The sequence below is a fragment of the Marmota marmota genome, unplaced genomic scaffold, assembly GCF_001458135.2.
Source record: "Marmota marmota marmota unplaced genomic scaffold, marMar, whole genome shotgun sequence".
Taxonomy (NCBI): Eukaryota; Metazoa; Chordata; class Mammalia; order Rodentia; family Sciuridae; genus Marmota; species Marmota marmota.
Genome location: NW_026000026.1, coordinates 10,104,019 through 10,130,741, shown reverse-complemented (window position 1 = coordinate 10,130,741; position 26,723 = coordinate 10,104,019). Strand labels below are relative to the sequence as shown.

At 46.6% G+C, this 26,723-nt stretch overlaps 1 protein-coding gene across 13 annotated transcripts in view; it reads left to right on the top strand.

The window, feature by feature from the left end:
- Positions 1 to 26,715, top strand: part of Bcas1 (brain enriched myelin associated protein 1) — a 95,879-nt gene extending 69,164 nt beyond the window's left edge. For 2 of the 13 annotated variants that reach the window (XM_048810856.1, XM_048810854.1), the window contains 4 exons: positions 12,202 to 12,267; positions 17,196 to 17,459; positions 23,165 to 23,235; positions 26,233 to 26,711. In XM_048810856.1, the coding sequence (XP_048666813.1) occupies positions 12,202 to 12,267; positions 17,196 to 17,459; positions 23,165 to 23,235; positions 26,233 to 26,299 (468 nt within the window). In that variant the 3' untranslated portion in view covers positions 26,300 to 26,711. Of the gene's footprint in view, positions 1 to 5,164; positions 5,339 to 12,201; positions 12,268 to 17,195; positions 17,460 to 23,164; positions 24,244 to 26,232 lie in introns of those variants that run through there. The other 11 variants (XM_048810855.1, XM_048810850.1, XM_048810859.1 and 8 more) reach the window with 8 other exon arrangements.
- The last annotated feature ends 8 nt before the right edge of the window (positions 26,716 to 26,723 follow it).

The window sequence follows — 26,723 nt, the reverse complement described above, 5'->3', positions numbered from 1 at the left end:
GTGACCCCCAATGTAATCGTTAGTGACCAGGCTGCAAGGTCATCTTTGAGTTCTTCCCAGTCATGAGGATTAAATTTCCTAGTAAAATGACATGGGCGTCCCCATGAAGAGAAGGGATATGTAAAAAGGAAAAACTTAATGGGAGAGATGGCATTGGTCAAAACAATATGTGGCCCCGGAACCCTGACTGAAGAGCAGTCAGATGCGATTGGTCAGGTCACAAGAGGGCTCTCACTCCTGGCTTTTTCTGGGTCAAATAGAATTGAGTTTATTTTTTTTAAATTTCTCTATGCCCAACTTTCCAAAACAATCTGTCAACCAGAAAGGTCCATTCATATTTAATCAGAAAAAAAAAGTTTACTGTTTTTCCTGGGGTATGCTTTTTATCCTATCAGAAATGATATCTATATAAACTGTAGAAATTATTGAATCTTTCAGTGGTGATTTAGAAATGTTGGGCTGTTAATGGACTGAGTTAATGTTCTAACTAACGAAAACAACTTCCTTCCCAAGGCAAAGTACACTTATGCTGTTTCCCTCTTAATAAGAGAACTTTTAGTCACCAGTGAAACCCAAGCACGACCTGGATGAGAAAGAAAAAGGAATGTATTGAGCGTCATCATTGGAAAGTAGAATTGATTTCAAGTTCCCTCAGGGCTCTCCCTTGGCTCAGCCTTCTTGGTCTGGGTGCCTTCTCAGCTTTCCAACATCACATTACCCAGTCCTGAGTAAAGGAGAGATCTCTCCAGGTCCAAGCCCACAGGTCCTGGAATTGTCTCCTTCATTGGCTCAGATGTGTTCACGTGCTCTGTTAGTCAGCTTTTGCCAGGTTTTGTTGCAGTAACAACCAAATCCCAAATTTTAGTGGCTTTCAACAGCTTTCTCTCTCTTTTTTTTTTCCACTTATGCCGTAAGTCAGCTGTATATTTACCACGGCTATTTCACGTGGTCTCTTTCTGCTGAGATCTAGCATAAATAAGGGGTCCCTCCACAAGGACCTGTGGGGAGAGAAGAACGCCATGGAGAAGCCACAATGGCTCTTAAAGCCTCAGCTCAGATGTGGCTTATGTCATATCCACTCGTATCCATTCACTAAAGCAGGTCACCCAGCAAGGGGCACAGATGTGTGATTCTTTCCCAAGAAGATGGAGTGAATAATTGTAAAAATAACACACTCTGCCCACCCGATGCTGCCTTCCCTAAGCCAACATGCCAAGGAGCTAGACCAGGTTGGTTGGCTGAGACTTTTTCAATCAGTCAGGGAGGATGGTTGCCCCAAAACAAAACTGGCTGCTATAAACTGATGAGAAAAAAAAAAAAGAGTTACTGGGTAGGAAAGAAAATCTCTAATTCTCTGTAACCAAATAATCACATTATAAATCCAATAAAAAAGAATCTAAAATAAAACCCTTAAATACCAATATTATTATGTGGTGGCTGAAGTTTTAAGTGGAGGATATCTGTTTTGCTATAAATTAGTTCCCAAAATTCACAGCTCTAATAAAAAAAAAAAAAGAAAGAAAGAAAAACTGTATAAACAAAATTTCAAAAGGCACATGCCTGTAATCCCAGTGGCTCAAGAGGCTGAGACAGGAGGATCATGAGTTCAAAGCCAGCCTCAGCAATGGCAAGGTGCTAAGCAACACAGTGAGACCCTGTCTCTAAATAAAATACAAAACAGGGATAGGAATGTAACTCATTGGTCGAGTGCCCCTGAGTTCAATCCCTGGTACCAATAAATTAAAAATAAAAAATATAAGTACGGTATAAAATTTGAGGTAATATGTAACACCCTTTACAGAAAGGTATATTTTGCAAGTTAAACATACTGGCCAATCCTATACAATGTATACACCTTCCCTGTTGAAGTTAAGCAAGGGAGATTCAATTCTAAACTATAGCTCACACAAAAATAAAATATGGCACAAGTCTGATTTTAATTATATCTATAAAACCTAAAATTAAAATGTACAGATGCACTAATATATTCTAAATAGGGAATGACTTTTTCCAAAGCTGTAGCCTGAAAGGAAGTCAGAGAAGTATCCAAGTAAAAATTGAATTCTCATGTCTGTATATGCAAATTGGATCCTTACTTAGTCCAAATTGTGCTGGGTTCCCACACCGGATGTTGGTGGATTTTCCTTGGCTGCTGAAAGCCAACTTCTTGGCCTGACTTCAAAGCTGATGGAAGTCTCTAGAAGCCCCATTTGTTTTGCCTACTAAAATTGTTGTGTTTTGGAGAATGGACTTGCAGCCTAGGATTCATGAGCTGACACCTCTCAGCATTTGAAAAGACCCCACAAGGGAACCATTGGCACTCAAATAAGGGTGGTTTACAAAGTTATTGTCATACAATCTATCATTTTATTACAGAAGTGACTTTCCTTCCAGGCCCTTGAACACAAAAAAGAACATGCTGTTTCAAAGGCCAAATAGAATTCAGAATCGAGGGTCAGTCAGTCAAACTGCTCATTACCCACTTTAGGGCCATGCTAATCTTCCTCTTACCCATTCTCTTCACCTATGATTAGTCTAGGGATAAGGAAGTGACCTAGTTATGACCAGTGAGATTTGTGTGCCCTGAACTAAAGGATCCGAATTCCAAAATTCATTCCAAAGTTCAGTCTGGAGTTGTCTCTTACGGAGCAAGTCTGTTATGGGGACCTTCCTTCCATCTCAGGACACTGAGATAAGGTTGTGATGCTGGAGCAATAACAGCTACTTCATGACCATGAGGTAACAAATAACAGAATGAAAATGCAGCATGACAAGAGTGGTGGAGACACAGGATAAGACGATGCTTAGTCCTTAGTGAAGTCCCAGAGCTGCTGGACCAGCTCCAGAATGACTTGCTCTCAAACTTCTTCTTCCATGTCCTTATCAATTAATCCACTATTATATATTCAATTACTGGCAGAAAGTGCTCTTCTCCTTGAAATGTCCTCTCCTCTGTACTGTGACTTTAGCCAAGTCATTCAATCATTCATGTCCTTCATCTATAAAGTGGTGATAACGTTATCTTTCCTGGGCTGTCTCTGTGACTATTTCCTGAGGTTATGTATAAAACATGGCTTTCTCAACTCCAGGCACAGTGAGAGGTAGTTATTAAAATAATCACCCCTCAATAATGGACTTGCGGGTGGTGGCGATTCCAGGTAATTTGTGCTCATGGAATAAATAGGTGTAACTCGGACACAAATCACAACCCCTGTATTAATTATGGCCTGACATGAATTGCCTGATTTAATCCTCAGAACAGCTTTGTGATGAGTACAGTGTCCCCACCCAGAACAGAGAAGATGAAATGCTGACCTTGGATTAGGCCCACTTAGGGGTAGAGACAGAGTTCTGCCCAGCAGGTTGCCCAGCGCCTCTGCTCTCTGCCCACGTTGTGGGACAGATACGTTCCAGGCCCAGCTCATGGGCTTTTGTGGCTGATGCTCATTTTCCAGAAATGCAGTTGAATGGAACATGCCTAGACGCGGAAACCACGTCCCCCTTCAGACACCAGTCCCAGACTCTCGTTGGTCTGAAGCCAGACTGGGATCAGAAACCAGCAGCCGGTGGCAGCAGCTTCCCCCAAGCACATCCAGTGTTTTTATCTTTGAATGTCTTCAGATGGGACATTCCTTGGCTGTAGTCCTGACCACACCTTTTCTCTCTATCTGGTCCATGCACAGGGACACCTCTGCCTTGCCTACTGAGGACTTTTGAGTCCTAACACCTGAGCTTAGTCCTTCCTTTCCAAAGGGAAAATACCACAAATCATGTCGATATTTTAAGAAATGCGAGGCACGGGCAGACTACTCTGATTCCCTTGCCAAATTCCAACAGCTCTGCATGTTGATTCGTTGATTGGCAGCTCTCTGCCTTGGTTGAGATAATACAAAAATTAAAATTCTCTATTTGGAAAAATTGGCTCACTGCAAACCAGTGGCGTGTACTACGTGAAGGAAGGGGAGGTAGCTTGTCCATAAGCATTCAGTATTTTGGAGACAACTCCATCTCCCTCCCCAACCCCGACACTGAGAACAAGGCTCTGAGCAGTCTGGTGTCTGGCTCCGCAGGGACAAACGCAGAGAGGCCCCTGGCTCGGCAGTGCTTCTGTTGGAGACAGGGGATGGAAAACCTGGGATGAAAGGGCCCAGAGAGTCAATATTTTAGGATTGGTGGGCCATTTTTTGTCTGCATCCAATATTTTCATCTTTTAATAGTTGTTTACAACCCTTTAGACACGTACAAACCATCCTTAGCTCAGGGGCCAAGTAAAACAGGCACAGGGCTGGGTGGGTGGTCCTTTGCCAGCTCTTGCCTGGAAAACCGAGGAAAGGAAAAATGCCTCCCGGCCAGTGGACTCCGACCTGCTGCAGGGACCATTATAGTCGCAGAAACTGTCCCAGATGTGACTGGGGCCACAGAAATGGCATGTGACCGTGCAAAAGCACAAGTTGGGGCCCGTGTGCTAGTACATGGGAGAGTTCATGCGAGCCCACCGCTGGCCACCCTTCTCCCCAGTAGGTGGTCAGAGGACGTTAGCCCACGAGCACTCCGCAGGCGCCATCACCAACACAGCCGTAGCTCTGTGGTCAAGTTCATTTTTCTCCTGGAAGCCCCAACTCCAGTCGAGTACCAATGCAAGTGACTGGAGAGGTGGGAAATGAGTTCATGAGGAGGTGGAGTCCAGTAAACCAAGTGGCTTCTCTGCCTTCCTGCAAGGAGGACAGTTTTCCCACAGTTGCTAGGGACAAAGGCTGTGGAATGGCAGGTGTCACAGCCACTGCCTCTAGGGTGGGACTCGAGGAAGTGACGATTCTTGATTTCTGCACAGGCCAGGTGTGATTTGCCATTGTAGCAGACCAAAGAGGTGGGCTCACTGGAATAGAAGAGAGGTCCCCAGAGGGATCCCTCTGTGTCCTGTGGACGCATGGGAGGGAACTTGCCATGTCCACATCAGTGTGTTAGTGATTCAAAAACTGTCTGTTGGAAAGCACTTTGGACAACACGAAGCTGTGCCTGGGTACAAATGGTCATCGATGCAAATCTATAGGTACCATGTGGACAGGGACAGCCCCGGCCCCTTTATAAAACATGCTTTGGGCAAATGTATGTTTTGTTTTGTTTTGTTTTGTTTCACTTTCTTAATACCTGGCAAACTATCCAGGTGGTGTGTGAATCACCAATAGAAATTACAAAGTTTGAGAAAGTAGAGTCAGCCTCACAAACAGTGGATCTCACTGAAGAAGAAGATGCTAAGCCCGAACCCACGGAAGTAAAACTCAAAAGAGAAGCAAGCAAGCCACGGAGGACCTCCCTGATGGCATTGCTCAGACACATGGTAAGCCAATTCCTTCCGGCACAGCAGTGCACTACCGAGCTCCGCTGCCTCAAGTAAGGGGCAGTGCTCGGTGGCAGGGGATGTGCATGGGATATGAACGCCCAGCAAGTGAGAGAATGCCCTCCTCCTCTGGTTCAGTCGCGGAGAAGCCTCCGTGAATGGCTGACCTTCTTTAATGCTGGCTGATTCTCTTTTTTATTAAGGAAGAGCTGGCTTTGGATCCTGAGTTCTAGCAAACATGAGCATCATCCTAAAAGTTAACATTATGGCTTGCATTTGATTTAATTTATTTTTCAAGTTTCCTTCTATTGGTGGCAAATGATGCTTACAACATGGTAATAATATGGAGTTTCCTTTGAAAATGCATTTATTTACATCAAGAACATGAGGCATTTATGTGGATAAAATACTAAATAGTCCAAATTATACATTGAGGGGTCAAGAATTCTGAAGGTGACATGTGTGTGACTCAAATTTAGACAAAGCTAACATAGAGAATTCAAATAGGGAAATGATAGCATGATATTGTCATAGTGTATATTTATAGTTTAGCTGGTAAATTTGTCATTTTTTTCCCTCTGTGTACAGAATGGAAAGAATGTAGACAGATGTCTTTGGTGCCTATGAAGAATCACGTACTTTCAATCTCTAAATTGTCAGGAACTTAAATAACATAATGCAACAAAACCCAAATCAGTTGGAGAAAAAAAATCAAAAACCCACGTAAAAGGTCATTGGTTTAATTCTCTTTTAATGAAAAATGAGAATTTCATTACAGTGTGCCTTTATTTTGGGGAGTATTGGGAAGTTTAATCCTTTGAGAAAGTAGTTCTCTAATTTCATGAGATCAGCCTGTTAAAAGAATTCTTTTGGGTCCACAAAAAAATAAAACAAAACAAAACTCTTGTCAGTGGAAGTTGATGCATATTAGAAATAATTCTGTTGGAAATTGTTGGCAGGAATCATTTTATTTTCCTGCTGGATTCTTCTGGAGGAAAATAAAAAAGAAACTCAGCATGCACAGTAGACAATCCATGAGTGTGGCTGAAACCCCATCTCTGTTGCTGATCATTTGCTCTGTAACTTGGCACTAAAAAGGAAGATCAAGATTTGAGATTCTTAAACCGATTTTCACATTATGCCAAGAAAGAAAAGAACATTGAGTCTGTCTCTGGCAGCGCCTCTGCATGACAAATGAGATCCTCAAATAGTGCATCATAATATTGAGGGTGATCAGCCTTCCTGTTTCTGGATAGAGCTGGGAGTTACAGGGGGCGAAAAATAGCATATTTTTGGATTGTTGGAACTTCCCCTAGAATCCCAGACTTCCTAATTATTGTCATTTTTTTTCCTGTTTTGTTTTCATTAGAAAATTTTATTGCCATTTTGACCGATTCAAATGCACAAAAGACGTTTGACAAAGAATTATTCGGTGTCCACTCTCTTCTGGGCACTAGGGACATAAGGGAGAGCATAAATAGGTGCAGCATCTGTCTTCAGGGGGAGTAAAGCTTAGTGAAGACAATGGACATTTTTAACTCTGTCCTCATCCTCTCAACCATGAACTTGCCCCGAGCACCTCACACACAGGGTCTCAGTGCTTCCCTGAGAATGGAAGACACTCACTTTTATACACATATTAATATTCCCATTGGGTAGATTCCTGAAAGTTGGCTTTCTGGCAACATGTTCGTGGCTTCCAAATTAATTTAAAGTCTTTGGGTTTATGCAAAGGGAGAGAAGAAAAAAAAATAATCCTGCTCTAGGGGCTTAAAAATGAAGACAGTATCTGGCGTCCTATTAAGGATTCCAGGAGAATGTTTTTGAGCCAAATAATTGAAAATTCCAAACTAATTTTACATATTGTGAGCACAAGATACGGTTTAAAAAAAAGATTTAATAGAAGAGAAAATTCAATTGCAAAAACCTCTGTTTTGTGTTCGATTTCTTCATTCATGAGATCATTGATTTTCCACTTCCTGGACTCTGCTTCTCTTTAGTTTCTGAGAGCATATTTTAGTATCCCATAACAAATTGACTCTCAGTTGATTTTTTTTTCAAAATAAGGCATTACCCAATTCATTTACTTTCCAGAAATTAACCTCTCATGAAAATAAAAAATGGAATATCATTTTTCCAAATAACTGTATTTCAAGTAAAAAGAAGTCAGTAATAGAAGTCTAACGTTGCATTCAATGCATGTAGATGTACCACTTTGCAAAAATCCTATCAGCTCCTACAGGATTTCAAAATAATTGCAAGGAACATCTAAGACATCTGTCATGCCCTAAATAGAAAAAGATTCTTATACATATTAATTCAGCTGTATGTCAAGAAATTGAATATCTGAAGTGCTAGTATATTTTTATAAAATGAGTGGGCAGAGTGCTGCATTCATGTATCCACAAACCAGGTAGGCAGGTTTGAAACCACAAAGGTGGCAGATAGAAATGTATAGATTTGGGATTTATAATTTGTCAATATAATAACACCTTGCACTTGAAAAGTGCGTTCCTCCTCCAAACTATTTTCACATACATTATTTCATTTAATCCACCTCTTGGCTCTTAATTTGGGACCATTCATTTTATAAGAAAAAAACTAACATTCTCAGGCTCAGAGAAAGACCATGAGCTTTAATACCAGGCCAATTAAAGGGTCAAATGAGAAAATAGTCGAGGAATCAGAGCTCTTTGTTGATTACATTTCATCTAAGAAGCTGATAGCTGTTGAAATTTACTATCTGGAGGGGAAAAGTAGATGGTTTGCAGTGGTAACTATAATTCAAAAAAACAGGTGTTTTCTAGCCAATGTTCTTGCTCTCAGATTTTCCCCTGAGTATTAAAATGTTGGTACTGATTTGCTCTTTGAAAGCAGGTTTCTGAAAGAAGCGTCTAATTGGGCAATTCCAGTCTCCACCAGTGACTAGGGTTTGTCTACCCTGGCAGGTCACTGCAGGTTGCTGGGCACTCCTTGATTACTAGCGACAGTCCTGTCCTTCATGCACCCACCACGTGGCGGCGCTGTGCTGGAGCTGCTTGCACAATCTCTCTCTTTTTTTTAAATTTTTATTAGTTGATGATGGATCTTTATTTATTTATTTATATGTGGTGCTGAGAATCAAACCCAGTGTCTCACACATGCTAGGCAAGTTTACTTTCACATTGGAAAATTTTGGAAATTGACTTAATAGCTTTCAAATTGTTCTTCAAAGTGCTACCACTGAGCCACAACCCCAGCTCCACATCTCTCTCTTTAGGGTAGAAACCCGAGGAGCCCAGGGCTTAGCACCTCCGTGGGCACCAGGCACTGACAGAGGTCAGCGCTTTCTTCTCATTTTCGTTGTTCCTAACGTTCCCCTTGTTCTCAAGTGCCACTGCTGCTTCTGGGTCTTTTGCAGCAGATGAGGCTATCTGGGCGCAGGACAACTGTCAGTTCCATTTTTTGGTGTGTCCTTCAGTGGTGATTTCTAAGGAAAGATCTTTCTTATGTGTTGGGATACTGCTCTTACCTGCAAGTACAGGAAGGCATAAGAGGAAAGCTCGGACATAGGTTTCCAGCATGTGCCTGTCATGAAAAGGAAATTTACCCCACTGGGCTAAAATATTCCAAATCTGTTTTATACGAGCATCTTGATAAAGCACGGAGTCTGGACTCATTACCTTTGTGGAACCTGGAAATTTCCAGTAGCCCCAGTTCCTTGCATTTGTGGTAGTGGAGGTTGATCTAGTAAACAGCATTGCGGATATTCTCATAGCACATTAAAATTTCAACCCAATTTTTCTTCTTCTAAATATCAGCTTTTGTTGAATTAAGTTGACATCAAAATACATTTCCATTCCTTTTTGAATGCTTCTGCTAGAATTTTGAATATCTAACTCCATGTATTGGAAATGGTTCAGATGTTCCTCAGCGTTATCAAGCTAGCCGAATTCAGGACACAGTGAAAGAAATAAAAAGTGACTTCATTAATATGCAAGGCTTGGGTGCCACAACAAGATTCCCTCTCAACACTGCAGGCCAAGTGCCCTGAGATGCTTCCCCTTGGCTTCTCAGGGACAAAATAACCCGAGAAAAAAGTTGCTCAGTGTCAAATTGGAAAATTTTGGAAACTGATTTAATAGCTTTCAAATTGTTCTTCAAAGTGCTAAATGGTCTCTGAAGGACTTTTCGTCTCTTTAAACAGTAACTATGCTATTTTTGACAGCTGGAAAAAATAAGCTTGTGTGGTTCTGGCCCTTGGAATGGCTGAGCCCAACCTTGTTATCCTGAGTTGTCTTTGAAGGAGGCTCTACCAAGAGTGAAGAAGGAGGGATGGAGAGGGAGGGGTGGGAGGGAGAGCTGTTAATGACCTCAGATGCACTAAATAACACCCTGAGTCACAACCCTGCCATCAGTCGGGTTTGTGCGCTTTGAGCTTTCTGTGCCTCAAAATGAGCAACAGAGAAAAATCACAGAAATGCTGAAGGTAGCCACTCCTATTTTTTTCCGTAAGGAGGCTAAACTTTGCAGTGATCTTCTGCAGCCTGAAGGTCTGTTTGCATTGCTGCCAACCTAGCATGATTTAGATTCAACCCCAATTCTCATCCGAGAACCATCAAAGAAAGGGAGGGGAAGAGAGCAAATTGAAACCTTAAAACCGGCAGAGTACCTAACGAATACCAAATTGAAGCAACTGACAGGAAATTCAAAACCCCTCCCTCTTCGGGGGCAAAAGAGCTTTATTTTCCAGAGGAGGGGGAAGGGTCATGCCTGACTCCTGGTGTCCATTCTGTTTTTGGCTTGAAGGACTACGTGTTCATTTGTTTTTTGCCATTCAAAATTTCCCAGATACCACCTAATGTGGACATGCAGGCGTATCCTAAGGACACCCGGAAGGTGTCCACGTGGGAAGCGCCCTAAGGATGCAGCCTGAATCCAGGAGCCTGAATGAAATCCCCAAGGTCTAACCCTCACGTGTGATGGGAAGACTGAGGACAAAGGCAACAGAGGCAGATTCTTCTTCTAAACCTTCTCAAGCAAGGTTGGACCTCAGCAGAACAACACAGGACACCCAGAGGAAGGAAAAACCACTTTGTGTGTTAACAGATCCAAATTTTATGTAGAGGACAGGCTGATTCTTATTTGCCTTTGGGATGAAAACCTTGGGGGAGTGCCGCAGTGCTATCCCTAGGGAAAGCATGGGGAGCCGTCAGACACCACTTCGTCCATCCCAGCCAATCAGAGGTGCATGTCAGGCTTTTGCCCTGTGCAAGATCTGTCAGTGTGGGTTTTGGGTCAAGGCTCAGGATCCCACTCACTGTTATGCCCTTGGCAGTCCTGTTCAAGTCTTCTGAACTGGAGAGCAACCCCAAGGAGAGCACTGTTGACCTTTGGAAAGGGCTGGTCCCACGCATGCCCTTCTGTGAGGTTTACCAACCTCCCTCTCACCCAAACCCTAATCACGTGGCTGAAGCTAGTGTTACCAACTTCATAGTAGATGTTCAGGAACCATTGTTGATTGAGCGGTGCCTCCTTGTGCACAGTGATATTGGGAAGGTTTCCAGTATGGAGCACGCACTCAGTCTCTCTACCCTGCCAGTTTCATGACCCAGTCTCAGAGACTCCTTTTTTTTTTTTTTTTGCCCATATATTGAGGGAAGGAAATAATCATGCCTCCTCCTCTTTCTTAAGGTTCTAATATGATGAATGAATTATGCAAGTTGTCCTCTCATTTAGCACAGTGTCTTGGTGCTTAGCACCAGCCAAAAGTTAGGTTCCAAACGTAATCCTGCCATTACCTGTGAAAACATGAGTGCCATAGCTCAGAGGAGGCATATGATGCTCCTCAGCCCCGATGCATCTGAGTGTCTTCCACATTGTTAACTGTTTTTGCATATGTTGTGGATTCCTGCTGTCCACTAAGAGCACAGCCATGGTGACATGAGTGCAATCTGAGGTCTTCTTTGCCCCACTGTGCCCTCCCTTGCCAACTGGGAGGAGATGTTAAGCACTGACCAATTCAGGGATTAGACCTGAGTCAGTATTGTTGATATGGACTGAGTGATTCATCATCAGATTTATCGAGCATCAATAATAGGGCATTATTAAATGCACGGTTAAAACTACAACCCCCAGGATTGGTCTGAATTCATTTGTGGCTAAATAGCTTAAAGTGATGGTGCTCCAATTCCAGCACTAGTCAGCATCACTGGGGGGCTGGTTAGATGGCTGAGCCCCAGACCCAGGATTTCTGATTCAGGAGATCTGGAGTGCTTGTCAGGAGTTTGCATTTCTAACACAGCTCCAGGTGAGGCTGACGCTGCAGGTGTTAGAACCACACTTCTGGAAAAAATAGCTCAGAGTGTGGGGTTTAAGGAACCAAGAATGGGGTTTAAGGAACCAACTCAGCCTCAGCCAGGCCTGTTATGGGTGCTATAGGGGGCGCTACAGGGTGGAAAGCGAATGCTCAGTCTAACTTAAATCTCTACTTTAGTTACACCCACCACCTAAATGGTACCAGCGGAGGGTTACATGGCTGGATTTCCCATTTGGAGATTCATTCTTGCAACATGTTCAACCACCGTTTGGTTGCGGCACTGATAGTACTGTCACCATTTACTTGTCTCAGAATGACCTATCTTGGTTTGAGAGCTTCTGTTGTGTTTTTTGGAGGCCAAGGCTCAGATTCCGTCAGACTCTGGTTGCACATGTGGAAGGAAATCCAGGTATCCCAAGACTCGTAGGTTTCCGGTGGGCCTTGCATTTGTCTTGATCTGAATCTCAATAATGAGTGGCAGGGGTCATCATTCCGGAACTTGCTTGCATTCTCCAGGTTTGCATACCATGGGAGCTGAAAGGCCCTTGTCTGTTTGTTATTTTAGTCAGTGAAAGGGGATGAAGGGATCCCGCCCTCAGAAGAAATAAACGGGAAAGACTCCAGCTGCCATGTAAGTGACCTTGAACTTGGTTTGGTGGTGGGCTTGGCAGTGTGTGCTCTTCTTCCCACCTGGTCTGCAGTGCAATTCCTAGCTGCATTTGCAGTTACCAACTGCATATTAGGCGCCTGCTGGGCTCTGCAGACCTGCTGGAGTTAGCTCCGGGCCTTCCACGGCACTCTTCCCTCCTCACTTCCTGTCCTTCAAGTCAGCACAAATGTCACCTCTTCAAAGAGCCTTTCAAGCCCGCCAGTCACCCCGCTTTGTGTTTTTGCTTCATCCACCAGTCACGAATTGCAGTCACTTGTCTGTTAGCTGCCTGTCCCACCTGCCCCTCTCACCCCTCTGGGAACATCTGTGAAGCATTCATTTCTATTTCCCATCACGTCACAGGGTGCTTGGCACATCGTGTGAGTGAAAGACATGGGGTCACAGAGTTTGCTTCCGTAATTTCTCTGTTCTAAGAAAACAGAGCTATGACATTTTTACAACCTCAGGTGTTCTTTAAAAAAAAAAAAAATGGGATCATGTCCATCCTACTTTGTAATCTGCACTCTTCTTTTAGCTTAAAAAATGTACCTCTGGAAAAAAAAATATCATCAATACTCTTTTTTCAATTTGGGCAAGATAGGGAAATGCTCAAGAGGCTGAGTCTTTGGACTCAGACTGCCCAGGTGCCAATCCTGGCACAGCCAACTTTTTAGCAGTGTGACTTCTGGCCAATTACCAAATCTCCCAGCATCTCGCTTTCCTCATTGATGAGGGAGCTAGGAAAAGAAGACCCCCTAGGGTGTCACACTCAGATGAGTCAATGCACCCGGAGCACCGAGATCCTTCCTGGCACAACAGCTTCTATGAATGTTAGCTGCTGTATGAGGCACCCCCAGCTGCCCTAACAAAATGCTGTAGGCTGGGGGCTCAGGTGACAGCATTGGAAACTGGAAAGGCCAAGGCAAAGTGCGGGCAGGGATCAGTCCCTGCTGAGTGCTCCCTTCCTGGCTTGCAGGTGGCTGCCCTGGAGCCTGGCCCTCACACTGCAGAAAGACAGAGGGCAGGGCCGGGAGGGAGAGCCCTCTTACTCTGACCCTAACTCATCCTTGAGAATCAGAGCCCACCCTGTGACCTCTTTTAACCTGAATTACTTCCTTCATCCAAATACAGTCACACTGGAGTTGGGGCTTTGGCCCAGGAACCTGGGCGCACATTCAGTCTTCAGCAGTTGCTGTTTCCTTCTCTCACTGCTGGGCTGCTGGTTGGGAGTTACCACCCTGCAGTGCTCACAGCATGATTGCGCTTTTAGTATTTCTATAATAATCGGGGTTTTCTTCTTCATATACTTCAAACTGGTTTTTTTTTTCCTTTATTCATGTACGTCTACACCCACCCCCAAAGTACAGTCTTAGAACCAAAACTTCCAAGCTTACCACATTGCAAACATGATAAACTTACGTAATTCAAAAAGCAGGGGGGAAAAAAACTTAAATGTGATTGTGTATTTGGTCTGGAATCTTCTGTGAAACCGCTATGCCAATTTTTCTGGTGGTTCTAAAACTGTAACGGGGGTTGGGAGTGTAGCTCAGTGGTGAACTTGTGCTTGGTGTGCCCCAGGGTGTGGCCTCTACCCCCATCCCCAAACAAGGCAAAGCAAAAATGCAGAAATGGAATGCAGTCTGTGGAAATCTACTCGGACTTGCCTGTGAGGGTCCTGAGAGTCCCTCAGAGAACTTGGTCTTCCAGGACCTTGAATCCAGGCAAGAGAGATGCTTACTCCCTGGGAGGTCACAAATACTTATTTAATTTGGGGGGACAAGAGTAGATATTCCCTGCTCCTTTGCAATTCTCCTCTTTAAGGTTGTAAAACCCTTAGCGGATGCTTCTAGGGATGGAAGCCCAGGCCCTCCTGCTAGTTGGGCCTCTGGAGTTGGAATTGCATGAGACAGCCTTGTTCTTCCTGCCAGAGCTGCTGGGTTCCAGGAGAGGTTGCTCCCGAGAGCTCAGATGAGAAGATGCTTGTACATTTGGAGATGGAATCAAACCCAAGTAAAGGTTTCAGTTTAGTGACAGAGCAATCCTTGCACGGTTTTGATTCTCAACTGACTCCATAGATAAGGAGACTGTCAATGACCGTCTTCAGAAGTTAGTACCTAGGTCATTGCAAAGGAGCTCTAAGCCTGGCCAGGAAGGGGCGGTCGTGTGGAGGATGGACCTCAACTCTCCAAAGCTCTTTCTTGGTTCCTTGCGCTTCCCGCCTCCTGCCCCACAGTGACTCAGACAGGTAAAGACTTGGGAAGCATTTGGAGGGTAAGTTGCTGGTCATTCATTCAACATATTTCACTGGAGACCAACTCTGTCCCAGCACCTGAATAAATCCCCGGGTGTTCAATCCCCAGATATAAATGTTATTGAGTGAACAGAGAAGTCCTGAGTCCCTGTAAGCATAAAGAAAGCAACGCTGTGCTCCAGAGGGGATCAGGGGCTATGTCTCCCAGGAGATGCCATCAGAGCTGAGCCTCAGCGGGAAACCATGGCGGCAGACTGGACATAAGTTAGAGGAAATGTGAAGCCCTGTTCCAAGGGGAAAGCAGGTCTTGTGACTGAGCAGAGGGACTAGAGGGGCAAGGGACAGGCGACAAGTGGGCAGAGGCACGGGGACCACTGTCTTGTCATGCTCAACAGTTATTTACTGGTGTCCCCTCTGTACCAGGCAGTCAAGAGCCACACATTCTTTTTAAGGAGTCGCTACTGGGGATACTAAGTCAGGGTAACCTACCTGTCCCCATTGGCCTGGGACTCTCCTGGTCGTAAAGCTGTGAGTTCCCTATCCTGGAACCTCCTTGTTCTAGGACAAAGGTGACTGGCCACCCTGTGTCTGGCATTTCACCTGGGCCAGACGCTGTGCCAAGCAGGCCTTCCATCCTGGCTAGTCTGATCCTGGCCACCCCATGAGGTGTCTTTTCATATTCATACAGACAAGGACACCAAGAGACAGAACCGTTTGTTCCAGGTCATAGCAAGGATGTGATGGAACTAGATCCAAACCAGAGCCCTGTGACTCTGGACCCTGAGCCTTTAGCCCTTACTAGATCTTGACCTCTTCCACCCAACAGAAATGGGTCACAGGCTTCTGACCTCTCTGTGGAGCACCAAGGTGGGCTTTTCTGTGTCATTCTGAGGCCAGGCCTGCTCCGGGCTGTCCAAGGTACTTGGACATCAACGTCTTAGCACCTGCTGCAACTTGGCTGCTGGGCTGGGGCAGGGCGTGGAGGGTGTGTAGCCGCAGCTCGGCTTCTCTGGTGCTGGCCCTCATGCTTTTTCTCCAAGGCCTTCTGCCCCCTGGAGAGCGGCCACCTGAGGCCACCTTCAGGGCTGAAGAGGCTCATCTAAGTGGTGCGTTGGGTTCACTGGGTTCAAAATGATGGCTCTTTGCTTGTGGCCTTCTCAATCATAGTTACAACTCTGTCAGAGAACTTCTTTCCTGGGGACAGCACATACCTTAATGGATCAGGTTGTGACCATGTATTCACTGGCTCCTCTTGTTTGTTGTGACCACGGCTTGAAAACTTTTGAAGTCAGTATTTTAAAGTTGACATATTTTTTTCATTTTTAGAAGATTTAGCTTTGAGGTTCCAATGAAAATACAGCCGATCTGACAGCAGCAGTCTGCACGCCCACCTGGTGCCTCCCAGCTGGGATCTCTTTGGCCAGGGCATGTGACTTTCAGTTCAGAGCAGTCCCTCCGACCCCGATTCAGCTTATCTCCCCAGTACCAAACCAGCATTCCTTGAACTGGTGTTTTTCTCACACTCGAGAAATACTTCTTTGACCTGTGTTGCTTGCACCGCTGGGGAAAGAAGATCTCCAACTGGCTATTCTTACCCCTGGCTTCTTTTTTTCTTTTTCTTTTTCTTTTTTTCTTTTTTTTTTTTTTTTGTGCATTCACATTATCTGTCTTGCCCTTGTAGGCATTTGCGTTTAAGAAAATTACGAGAAAAAGGATCTCTATTTCCTAACATTTTTTCCCTTTTTTTGATCTGTAAATCTGGAATTTAGCCACCATTTTCTAGACTCCATAGCTTCAGCTCTCTAGATGGTAGGAACCAACGGCAATCGTAAGCTTTTTGTCATGGCATAGAAGAATGTACATCGAAACTCAAAATAAGCCAATCATCTTCTTTTGCCACCATTTCATGAAGTGAAAGGACAGTTTCATATCAAAAATTAAGGTAGATCCAATCACAAAGAAAAGAATGAGTATGCCCAAGGGGAAAAGTCCATCTGGTTATAAGTAGATTTTAAGCTGGTTTAAGCACAAAGGGGGATTCAAGAACAGCCAGATCAAGTGGTCTCACATGATTCCATCAACACCTTGTCTTTTTCTCCCTGTCTCGGCTCTGCTTTCTTGTGTTGGCTTCCTTTCCAGGCACATGTACCCTAAAAATGGTGTTGGTTCTGAAAGCCCCAGGCTCACCTTTTCACAGCTTCAAATCCTATAGAGAGGGACCATGCCTCTTAAGTTCTGAGAGTAGCTCAGCTTTTGCACATTTGGCTCTCCTGAACCAATCACAGCTGCCCAATCACCACACAGTGTTCTGATTGGCCAGGCCCGCATCACGTGTGCTTGCCCAAGGGTAGAATTAGTTTTCTTAGACCCCATGAAGTAAGGGAAAAGGCTGGTTTCCAAAGAGCAGTCCAAGTTCTGGTACCAACAAAGGAGGAAGAACGCTTGCTGGAAAAACATAGAATTAACTCAAGGATTCACGGATAAGAAAGGTCCCGCGCCATGCGTAACCTCATATAATTTTTTCTCATTTCACCCAAGACTTACGAACCTGCAGACGCCACCCCTTATTTGAACATCCCTGCTTCCACACATTCACCCACCTGCCTTTGGCAATTGCCTTGCAGTCACTAAAAATGGGCTCTGTTTGAAATTGCCGCAGACGTCCAGCTCCACGGAGAAGCCGGCCACGCCACCAGAGCCCGAGCCCGCGGGGGCGGCCCAGAAGGGCACAGAGGCCTCCTCCAAGGACAAGAGGCCCGCAGCCGAGACCACCAAGCAGAAGAACAGCAAGCAGGAGGCCAAAGAACCCGCCCCGTCCACGGAGCAGGTCCCAGTGGACGCGAACTCGCTGCAGAACGGGGGCAAGTCCCCAAAGAAACTGGAGAAACCGCGACAGTCCCTGGGGGGCTTCCTTAAGGGCCTGGTAGGTGGATTTTTCGCCTCTTCTTTCTGAGCTCTCAGGCAAGGGATGTGGTTTCCATACCTCTGAAGGGGGGGGGGGGGGGCTGGCTGGGCTTCAGGAGCAGGAAAGAGACAAGGCCATAGGTATTTCTGAGTTCATGGTCAGGTGCTGGATGGAGGGGGTCGCCAGGTGCTGAGTGTAGGGGGAGGTGGGAGAGGGGAAGGAGGCTCGTGAAGGAAGGCTGAATGGGGCTGAGTCTGGCCTTGGGTTTGAGAGGAAGGACAGGGAGGCCTTGCAGAGCAGATTCCGTCTCAGGCAGGACCTCACCTTAGCCTGGAAAGCAGGCCTGGGGAGCCCAAGGCACAGCATATTCTAGGTGGAGGGATCCACAGGTGCGCAGCCATAGATACCAGGGGGCATCAGTGAGCTCTGTCTCCCTTGCCCTGCGTGTGACTCCCAGCAGCATGTCGGGGGAGCTTGTTAGAAACACAGATCTCAGGCCCTAAGTTTAAGGTTCTGTGGTAAATGTCATCGGCTTGCTATCCCGCGTCTGTGTCCTCCATTGTATATGTGGAACCCCAGTTGAAGGCAGTTTTAAGAACTCACACTTAAGGCTGCTTGGCAATGTGAAGGCCTGGCGGCGAGCCCAGCTCTCCCCCAGCTCCTCAGGAGAAAAGCCCTTCCCTTGAAGAAAAGAGGGTATCCATCAAAAAAGGGACTGCATGCAGATTGCTGGCCCCTGGGTGGTCCTGTTGGAGAGTTTGTCTCCATTCTGGGCTCCCACTCCTCAGGGAGAAGTGCAAACCCTAGTCCCACTTTTCTCAGTGATTTCCAAACCGTCTCCTTTTTCTGTGCAGGGTTCTGGTGGAACTGGTCACTACAGTGCTGTGGCATTGGGTGGAGCATGGTCTGCTGGGGTGGTGGCCCTGGTGTTTCTGAGTCCACAGCCTGCTTCCTCTCTTTCTCCGTGGGTCCTGGTGTCTTTGGCCAAAGATTCAAAATGTAATCTGCGCTCTGTCCTTACCCTGGCTCTGGGGAGGGGAGCTAATCCAAGGGTCCTTAACCAGGAATGATATTGTCCTCCGGGGGACGTTTGGCAGTGTACAGAAACAAGTTTTTGACAGTCACAGCTGGGAGTAAGTCCTCTTGAGATGTCAGTAGAGACAGGGGTATGGCTAAGTGAACTACAGGGCACAGGACAGTCCCCACAACAAAGAAGTGACCAGCCCAGAGCGTCCACAGGGCCAAGGTGGAGGAGCCCTGTTCTGACCCAATAGCACAGGACAGTGAACAGAAGAAGGACCAGCTGAGAGTCTGTGCTGGACGTCAGTGCTGGCCGCTTAGCTGAAGCCCGTTCCTCCTAGGTCCTGCGTGTGACCTCAGTTTAACTGCCTGCCCCCTCTGAGGCTCAGGTCTCCACCTGTAAAACTGAGCTCATGATTACAGCCACGGTCTTGATGCTCCTGTGGGAACTGAATGACTATTTAAACCACTGGGTCCAGTGCCCAGCACGAAGCAGGAGGTCAGTAGTAGAAGTCACCACAGGGGGGATCCCTTCTCCCTTCCCTTCTCCCTGCTCCCTGAAGCCCACATCCAGTGTGGGCTCACTCCCTCCCCCAGGCCATCTGCCCAGTCCCTTCCCACATTCTAAATGTAATTCCGCGCTCTGGGTTCCTTGGTCCATGGTGCTGGGTTTTGAACTGCAAAACCCAATGGTCCAACTACCAACGGGTCAAATGAGCAAAGTTGCAGATTGGAGCCTTCCTCCTCCTCCAGCTCATCCTCTGGAGGGGCCAATGTCGTGCAGGTGGCCGATGCTCTAGGCACATATTTATTGAAGGAATGTATGGGGCGTGAATGCATTATCAGCTTACCCCATTTACGTTGTACCGTTGTGGGGGTGTTAATAGAAAAGCTATATAATTAAATTTAAGAGAGTTGATTTGAGCAAAGAACAATCCACAAATCAGGCAGGATTCAGAACCAGAAGAGGTTCAGAGAGGTCCACCGTGCAGCGTGAGCAGTGACCTCACAGACCTGACCCAGGGACAGAGTGGGACATCGCCTTTGGCCTGTTGGCCACAGGGATGCCTTGTCCTGGTCAGCATGGCCTGAGGAGGCACTGGCCTTCCTTGGGTGGGGTCTGACTAGCTGGCAGCCTGCAATTGGCCATGCTCAGCTGTGATTGCCAGAAACCCAAGTATTTGTTATTTATAAATTACACTCCTGAGTAGGTATTGGTTTATTGGTTTGTTCTTGAAGTAAGCTAGGTTGTGGCTTGTCACATAGAACTTAAAGTAAAGAGATAGCCTCAAGCTAAAAGCCTCCTGTTTATTTAATTTAACAGGAAATAAATGCACAGTTGAGTCTCCCCAACTGTGGGAGCAATGGCTGCCAGATACAGAATTCCCTTGTACTGGTTGCAATTTTAGGCAGACTGGGGAGAAGATTAGATTTGCTTATTTCAATCTCCCCACAACATAGAAGTCTCCCCTCCACCACCGGACCTCAGATCTCAACAGTAGGGCGTCATCTTTTTGGGTCATGACTGGTTCCCACTCACCCAGAATAGGACCACGCACACAACGCACACTCAGTAAACAGAGGGACGAGCAGAAAGAAGAAAATATAATAGATGTTAAAATCTTGTGCCCAAGAATCAAATAAGTTACTTGAATTTGTTACCCTTTAATGGAATGTTGTACTCAACTTCAGCCGCACTTAGGGGTTTCTACTTGCATGCTTTAAAGTGTCCACTTCTGGATGGAGAACTGAGGCCAGGTAGTCTTCATGGTCTGATTTACCCTTTGAGATAATTCAGATTCCTTCCTTTCTTTCTCCCTGTGACTAGCTTCCCGGTTTACCCAGGGCCCTGGCCCCCTTCTCTCCCTGCCCACAGATCTCTAGATGTGGATGATATTCCCTCTCTCCCTTCCTTTCTTCTTCCATCATTGTTCTACAAATTAACAAACAAAATTGGTAAACTAAATTAGCAGACAAGAACGTAAGTGTGAGCCAGGTGGTGACACATACCTGTAATGTCAGCGGCTCCGGAGGCTGAAGCAAGAGGATGGCAAGGTCAAGGCCAGCCTCAGCAACTCAGCAAGGCCCTGTCCTAAAATAAGAAATAAAAAGGTTGGGGATGTAGCTCAGTGGTAGAGCACCCCTGGGTTCAAGCCCCAATCAAAAAAAGAAGAGGAGGAATCAGTGTGTGAGGTCACTGAGGGAAATGAGCAGGGTGCGTGGGAGTGTGCTTGCCTGGCTGTGGGGAGGGGGGTTGCTACTTTGAATTGGATGCAGAAATGTCCCTGCAGAGAGAATGTCTGAGGTGATAGCAGAGGGGCCAAGGCGTCAGACAGCAGACCAGCAGGGCTCTTCCTGGAGAAGCAGCCATGGCATAAGGCCCCAGGGAGGGGTCGAGCTCGGGGAGTCCAGGGTGTTTAAAGAGGAGACAGAGGCCTGAGTGGCTGGGGACACAGTGGATAACAGGAGGTGAGACAGGAGCCCTGGGCAGGGAGAGAACGTGGCCAGGGCCCTGGGTAAACTGGGAAGCTAGTCACAGTGTTGAGCAGGAGGAGTGGGACCCCGTCCTCGTTGTAAAGGCTGCGCAGCCGAGGCCCAGAAGAGGCTGTCAAGGGCAACCACAGAGATAGAGGCCCTGGTAGAACGTGTCCTTGTGAGCCTTGAGGCTGGTGGCCCGACCATCTGGCACAGTGCAGTCCTGGGTCTTCTTGGAGCTTCACTTACCTCATCTGTAAAATGGGTTAGTGGTCGCTGCCCACCTCACCACACTGGTAAAAGGACAGAAGAGAGAGTGGTTTGGGCACTATTAACTGTGAAGCGCACTCCTGATACACAAAGCAACACATACGTGACTCTGACCTCCAGAGTCCGACCCCAATCGGCAAAAGAGACCGTGCAGGAAGGAGTGGGCCCCAGGGAAGGAGGGGGTCTTCGTAACCTGAAGAGCAAGTGCTATTTAAACAGAGTGCCACCAGCAGCCATGTATATGAAAGCACTGGATTTTTAATGTCAGATTTAATGTTAGAATAAGAGAGCATTTGCTTGTCAAAGTCCACTGGGCCACCTGAGTTTGCTGTGTTTAGCCCATTGGGACTGAGGTCAGGGGACTCCCAAGGAGGAAGCGTTGGCAGAGAAGCCTGTGCACACCAGGACACCAGGGAGGTGCACCGGGTGCAGCTGACTCCTGGGTTTGAGCCTAGCTCTCCATCTCAGTGGCTGTGAAGCCAGGGTCAAGTCAGCACCTCGAGTGTCAGGTACCTCTTTAATGAGGCTAATAGTACTGATGTCATAGGGTCAGCATGAAAATGAAATGAGATGGCATACAGTGTCCTTAGAATTATATATGCTGTGCTATGACTTATACGATCCTCTGTTATACCATGTAGACCACATTATACCACATGGCACTGTGCACACGGGCTATATCATGTGCACCAACGATGTATATTTTATTACCCTAACCAACATTATCCTGCACTATGTATGTTACCCTATGGTATATATACAAGGCAATACTGCAGTTCATATAATGTGCTCTAATACTATGCTGTATTATGTTTAGTACAGTAGGCTGTACTATGTATATATTCTATGCATACTAAATATCTTCCATATATACTATATAACCTATACCAACCACCAATGTTGCTCTGTCCCGGCATTACACTACCTGCCCCCACCTCTGTATACCATGCATGCTTTGCCACATTGCACTATTCTGTACTTATTATCCACATACTTGACCACTCTTGCACTCCAGTATACTCCACCAACCCTACTGCTCTACTCTGGACCAGCAATGCTGGTGCCTCTGACCAGGCCCAGCCTGTGTGAACCTCAGACCCATCACGACATGTGAAAGAAGCCAGGTTCAAAGGCTGCATACTTCACCGTTCCTTGACATGACATTCTGGAAGAGGCACAACTCTGGAATAGGAAACAGATCAGTGGTTGCCAGGGTCTGGTGTCGGTCTCGACTGGGGAGGCTTAACTGTAAAGGGGACAAGGTGGGGTGGGGGCAATGAACCCATGCGATATGTTGTTTTGGGTGGTGCTAATGTGACCTGGTCACGTGTTGGTCCACGCTTATAGAATTACAGACAGAAAGGGCTAGTTTCATAAGTTCTACTGGACAGAACAGATAGAACAGCAATAACCACAGTGGCAATGGCAGGTGCCCTCAGCCTTCACCCTTCAGGAGCAGCCACGGTGTGCCAGGTCCTTTCAAAGCACCGAGGACACAGCAGACAGAATCCACGGAGCTTGCACCCTGTCAGAAGGCAGGTGTGAGTCTAACAAGACAGATGAGAAGCTCACTTCTGATAAAATAAAACCGGGTTGGCTTATGAGCAAATAAGACAGGGATTGCGAAGGGACAGCTGAATTGTACACCCCAGGGACTGTTCTAACTGCATTATAAATATAAACTCGCTTTGTGTTGGGAACAAGCCTCTAGGAATAGTTTTATCATTTGTAATGATAAATTTGTAATTTGTCCAAGATCTGGCAAAGCTAGAAGGTAATATAGCTGGGCAGTGAATCTGGACATCTGATTGGAGACCGTTCTCCTATCCAACACTCAGGACTAAGATACATTGACTTAGCATGGCACCTAGCATGGAGTAAGTGCTCACCAAAAGGTGATTTTTGCTGTTGCTATTACCCATCTTCAATGGGCTACCCCTTCTTTGTGTTTTTTCCAGGGACCAAAGCGGATGTCAGATGCTCAAGTGCAGACAGACCCAGTATCCATCGGACCAGTTGGCAAATCCAAGTAAACATCACCACAGTCCCCACCAGGGTCTCCCACCACCAGGATGTTTTCTCCCCACTCTATCTCCTCCCTAAACACACTCTGTATATATATTTTTTTTCTTCTCATGGCCATCAAATGAAATTTTGCCTACAAATTAAGCCTGAGCTGTTGTATATTGAGGTGTATTATTTATCTCTCTGGTCCAGTCTTTCCTAGCAAATAACTGTAAGCATGGGTCCGCAGATTGAATCCTTAGGTCAAGAGAGTTGACTGCTGAGCCAGGGAGGAAGGAGGTGGGGGGATGCATTTGTGTTACGCTATGAAAGATGGATAACAAGGAAGTTGCAGAAGAAAATTGCCTGCGACGGGGGGAAAAGGCATTGTAGCAAATGCATGCTCCTCCTCTAAGTTTGAAGAGGGGAGGGGGGAAGATCCGTTTGTTTAAGTTCACACTTGAAGGAGGGAGAGCACGGGCTCTGTGTTGGGCGGTTGCCAATTTCCTGAAATGGAATGTGTGGAGTATGAGAAAGGAATGAATAAGAGTAGGTTTTCAAATAGGGCCCTTGAGAGTTATTGACAGGAGGGAAACGATTGACTGGAGAGGGCTTGAAACGATTTGGGACAATTGTTCTTTAGGCTCAGGGACAAGGAAAAGGATCACAGCTTCAGAAAACAAAAATACAATACAGGAGGTTGCACGTTTGTCTTGCAACACAAGGGGGCGCCAAGGTCTCCCCCTTTTTATTCTGCATCCCGCATCCCTAACAAGGATCTGGTCTCCCGAAGCTTACATTATTAATGTCTCTCAGATGGCTGGGGGGCTTGCTTCATCTGTTCCGTCTGACGCTTATCTCAAGTCTGTCTGTAATTTCCTAATGTTCTCAGGATGTGCTCTCATAAAACCCTCCCCATAACCCCAGTTAATAAAAATTTACAGAATGTTACTCAAATACCTGAAGTTTTTTTTTTTTTTAATCCTTGTAGAGAGGACTAAATAGGGTGATGAGTCTGTTACAATGTAATTCACAGCAGCATAGGATTGACTGACAGTCATGTATACTGTATCTTTCTTTTTCTGATTTAATAAAAAATTCTTTTATTTCTAAAGTATCCTTTGATGTTCAACTTTTAAAGCAAGGTGCTCCTACTCTGTTTGACGTGGCTTGACCTTCCCCAGTGAAAAAAATCAATGCTCTTCCTCTTTGGAAGATCCTTTTGGAATCTTTGGAAGATAATTCTCTCCCCTCCGATCCTCCTGGATTTCCTCATGTGTGGGTGCGCATGGAGAGCACACACGCACGCACACACACGTGTGTGTGCCTGGTATTAGCATATGCACAGTGCTAATACAGTGCTGTCTTAGGCCAGGATGCTGAGAGCAGAGCTCAAGACAGGGATTCAAATGCTTGTGATATATTGAGAGTGGGCAGAGGGAAAGAGGGTCTCTGTTGGCCTGAGAATTGCACTACATGGTTCATTCCAGCCTGAGGCAAGAGGCCAGCCCTGGGCCCCTGGAAGTGAGCCACAGCTGTCCTGGGAGGTGGCAGGGTCAGCGAGCTGCTCCCATCCATCTGAGAGCTTGGGACCCTAAGCAACCGGAGGTTGTGTGCGTGGGCAGTGTCCACCGCAGTTACACATGTATGTCCAGAAGTGTATTTATGCCCACCTCTGTACACTTGCACACTCATGTTTACAAACAGAAATGTGTAGGGGTGGAGCATACGCGGTGCACGCAGACCCACGCGCACTCCCTGGCTCTCCAGATCCACCCCACACTGATCAGAACTGAGGTCTCCCTACATGGATCACCGCATGGGGCCACGGCCTTTGGCAAGCTGGCTTCTTGAGACATGTCCCCAAGTCACATCTCTCCCAGCACCCAAACTTGAGGGTTTGCTGTGGGACCTGCCAGCGCCTATGGAGACTCTAGGTGCAAGGAGAGACCAGAGGCCGCCTGCTTCAAGCTGGATTGGTTTCTTCGGTCCTGACCAGACCTGGAGATGACTGATGTCCTCGCTTCACGCTGTTGATAGCTCTCAGGCCACCCCAGTCTCACTGCTGCTTGCACAAAGCAGGAAGGACCCCTCGGGGAAGCCTGTGGGGAGACGTCCCTCTGCTGTGGCCATCTGAGAACAGGGGATGCATCCCGGAAATCAGGCAGCTGACGGCTCCTTTGTCCCCAAGCCCCTGGGGGTTCGCCTGCTGTGACCTTTGGTGAGCTGCTGGCGGCTGTCCATTGAGGAAGGTGACAGTATCATTTGCAAGTTTCACCTCGCTGGGCACAGGAGGCTTTTTGCCTAGATGAGAAATGTCCCCAGCAGGAGGTGGGGACGGGAAGAGTGAGTGGCCAGGCTGGGTCACTGATGCAGACTGACCCTCCCTCTATACCTCCCAGAAACAAAACAGGGGAGAAAAAAAAAAAAAAAGCATTCTTTGACGAGACTCCATGAAGCATGGCAGATGTTTTTGTTTTTTTGTTTTTTATAACTGGTGTGCTCTCCTCCAGGGCCAAAGAAAAGAAAAATCTTTTAATGAAAAAAAAAAAAATTTTTTTTTAAGGCAAGAACATGTAAACCACGGAGAACTCAAAAAATGCCTTACTGGGGGACCCTAAATCCAGCTGTTGTGGAAAGAGCGAGTTTCCACTCCACTCTGTTGTGTGTGTCCTGTCCTGGTCTCTGGCTCCCCGCACTCGCTTCTTGTCTTCAGTTGCCTCCCCATTCCTGCCGCATTTACAACAACACTAATCTCCACTCCTAGGGTACAAAAGGGCAGAAATTCTGCAGGGGAGCTCAGGGGAACCCTGAGGACACAGAAGGATTAGGATTCAGGGAAGGACTGATTCCACCAATGCCCAGCCCAGCTGTATCCCCAAAGGGGACAGAGGCAGAGCCCAAGTGGCCACAGCTTGTCACTGCAGCCTGCCCTCCGGGAAACAGGGCCACAGCCCGCGGGAGGGCAAAGGTGCCTCTCGATGAGGGTGATTCATTGACTTCTGTACTGGTTTATTTTTAGGTGCACAGGGAAGTGTATCTTCTCCCATGCCAAGAAGATGTGGCCTTTCCAGGAACGGCGCTGGTGACCTGAAATGGCTGCCACCATGCGCGCACACCCACAGGAACGCGCACACTCTCACATGCACAAACACATACATGCGCGCGCACACACACACACACACACACACTCGCTCTGCTTTCCAGTTCCAGCTAACAGTGACTTTTGACTGATATCCATAGAAGAATTATTCAAAAAAGCAGCTGTTCCCAGCAGCCCAGGAGGCCCCTTTGAATCCACCACCTTGGGGAACAAGCAACCCGCCAGGAACTGCAGCGGAGGGGAGAAAAGAGAGCAGGGAAGTTGGTTGTTTGTACCCCTTTTCTTCAAGCATGTTGTCAGGGATTTAAGCACAGTCTGTCTGTCTGTCTCTCCCACACAGGCTCCCTCCCTCTCCCCCTCTCCTTCTCTCTCTCTCTCTCTCTCTCTCTCTCTCTCTCTCTCTCTCTCCT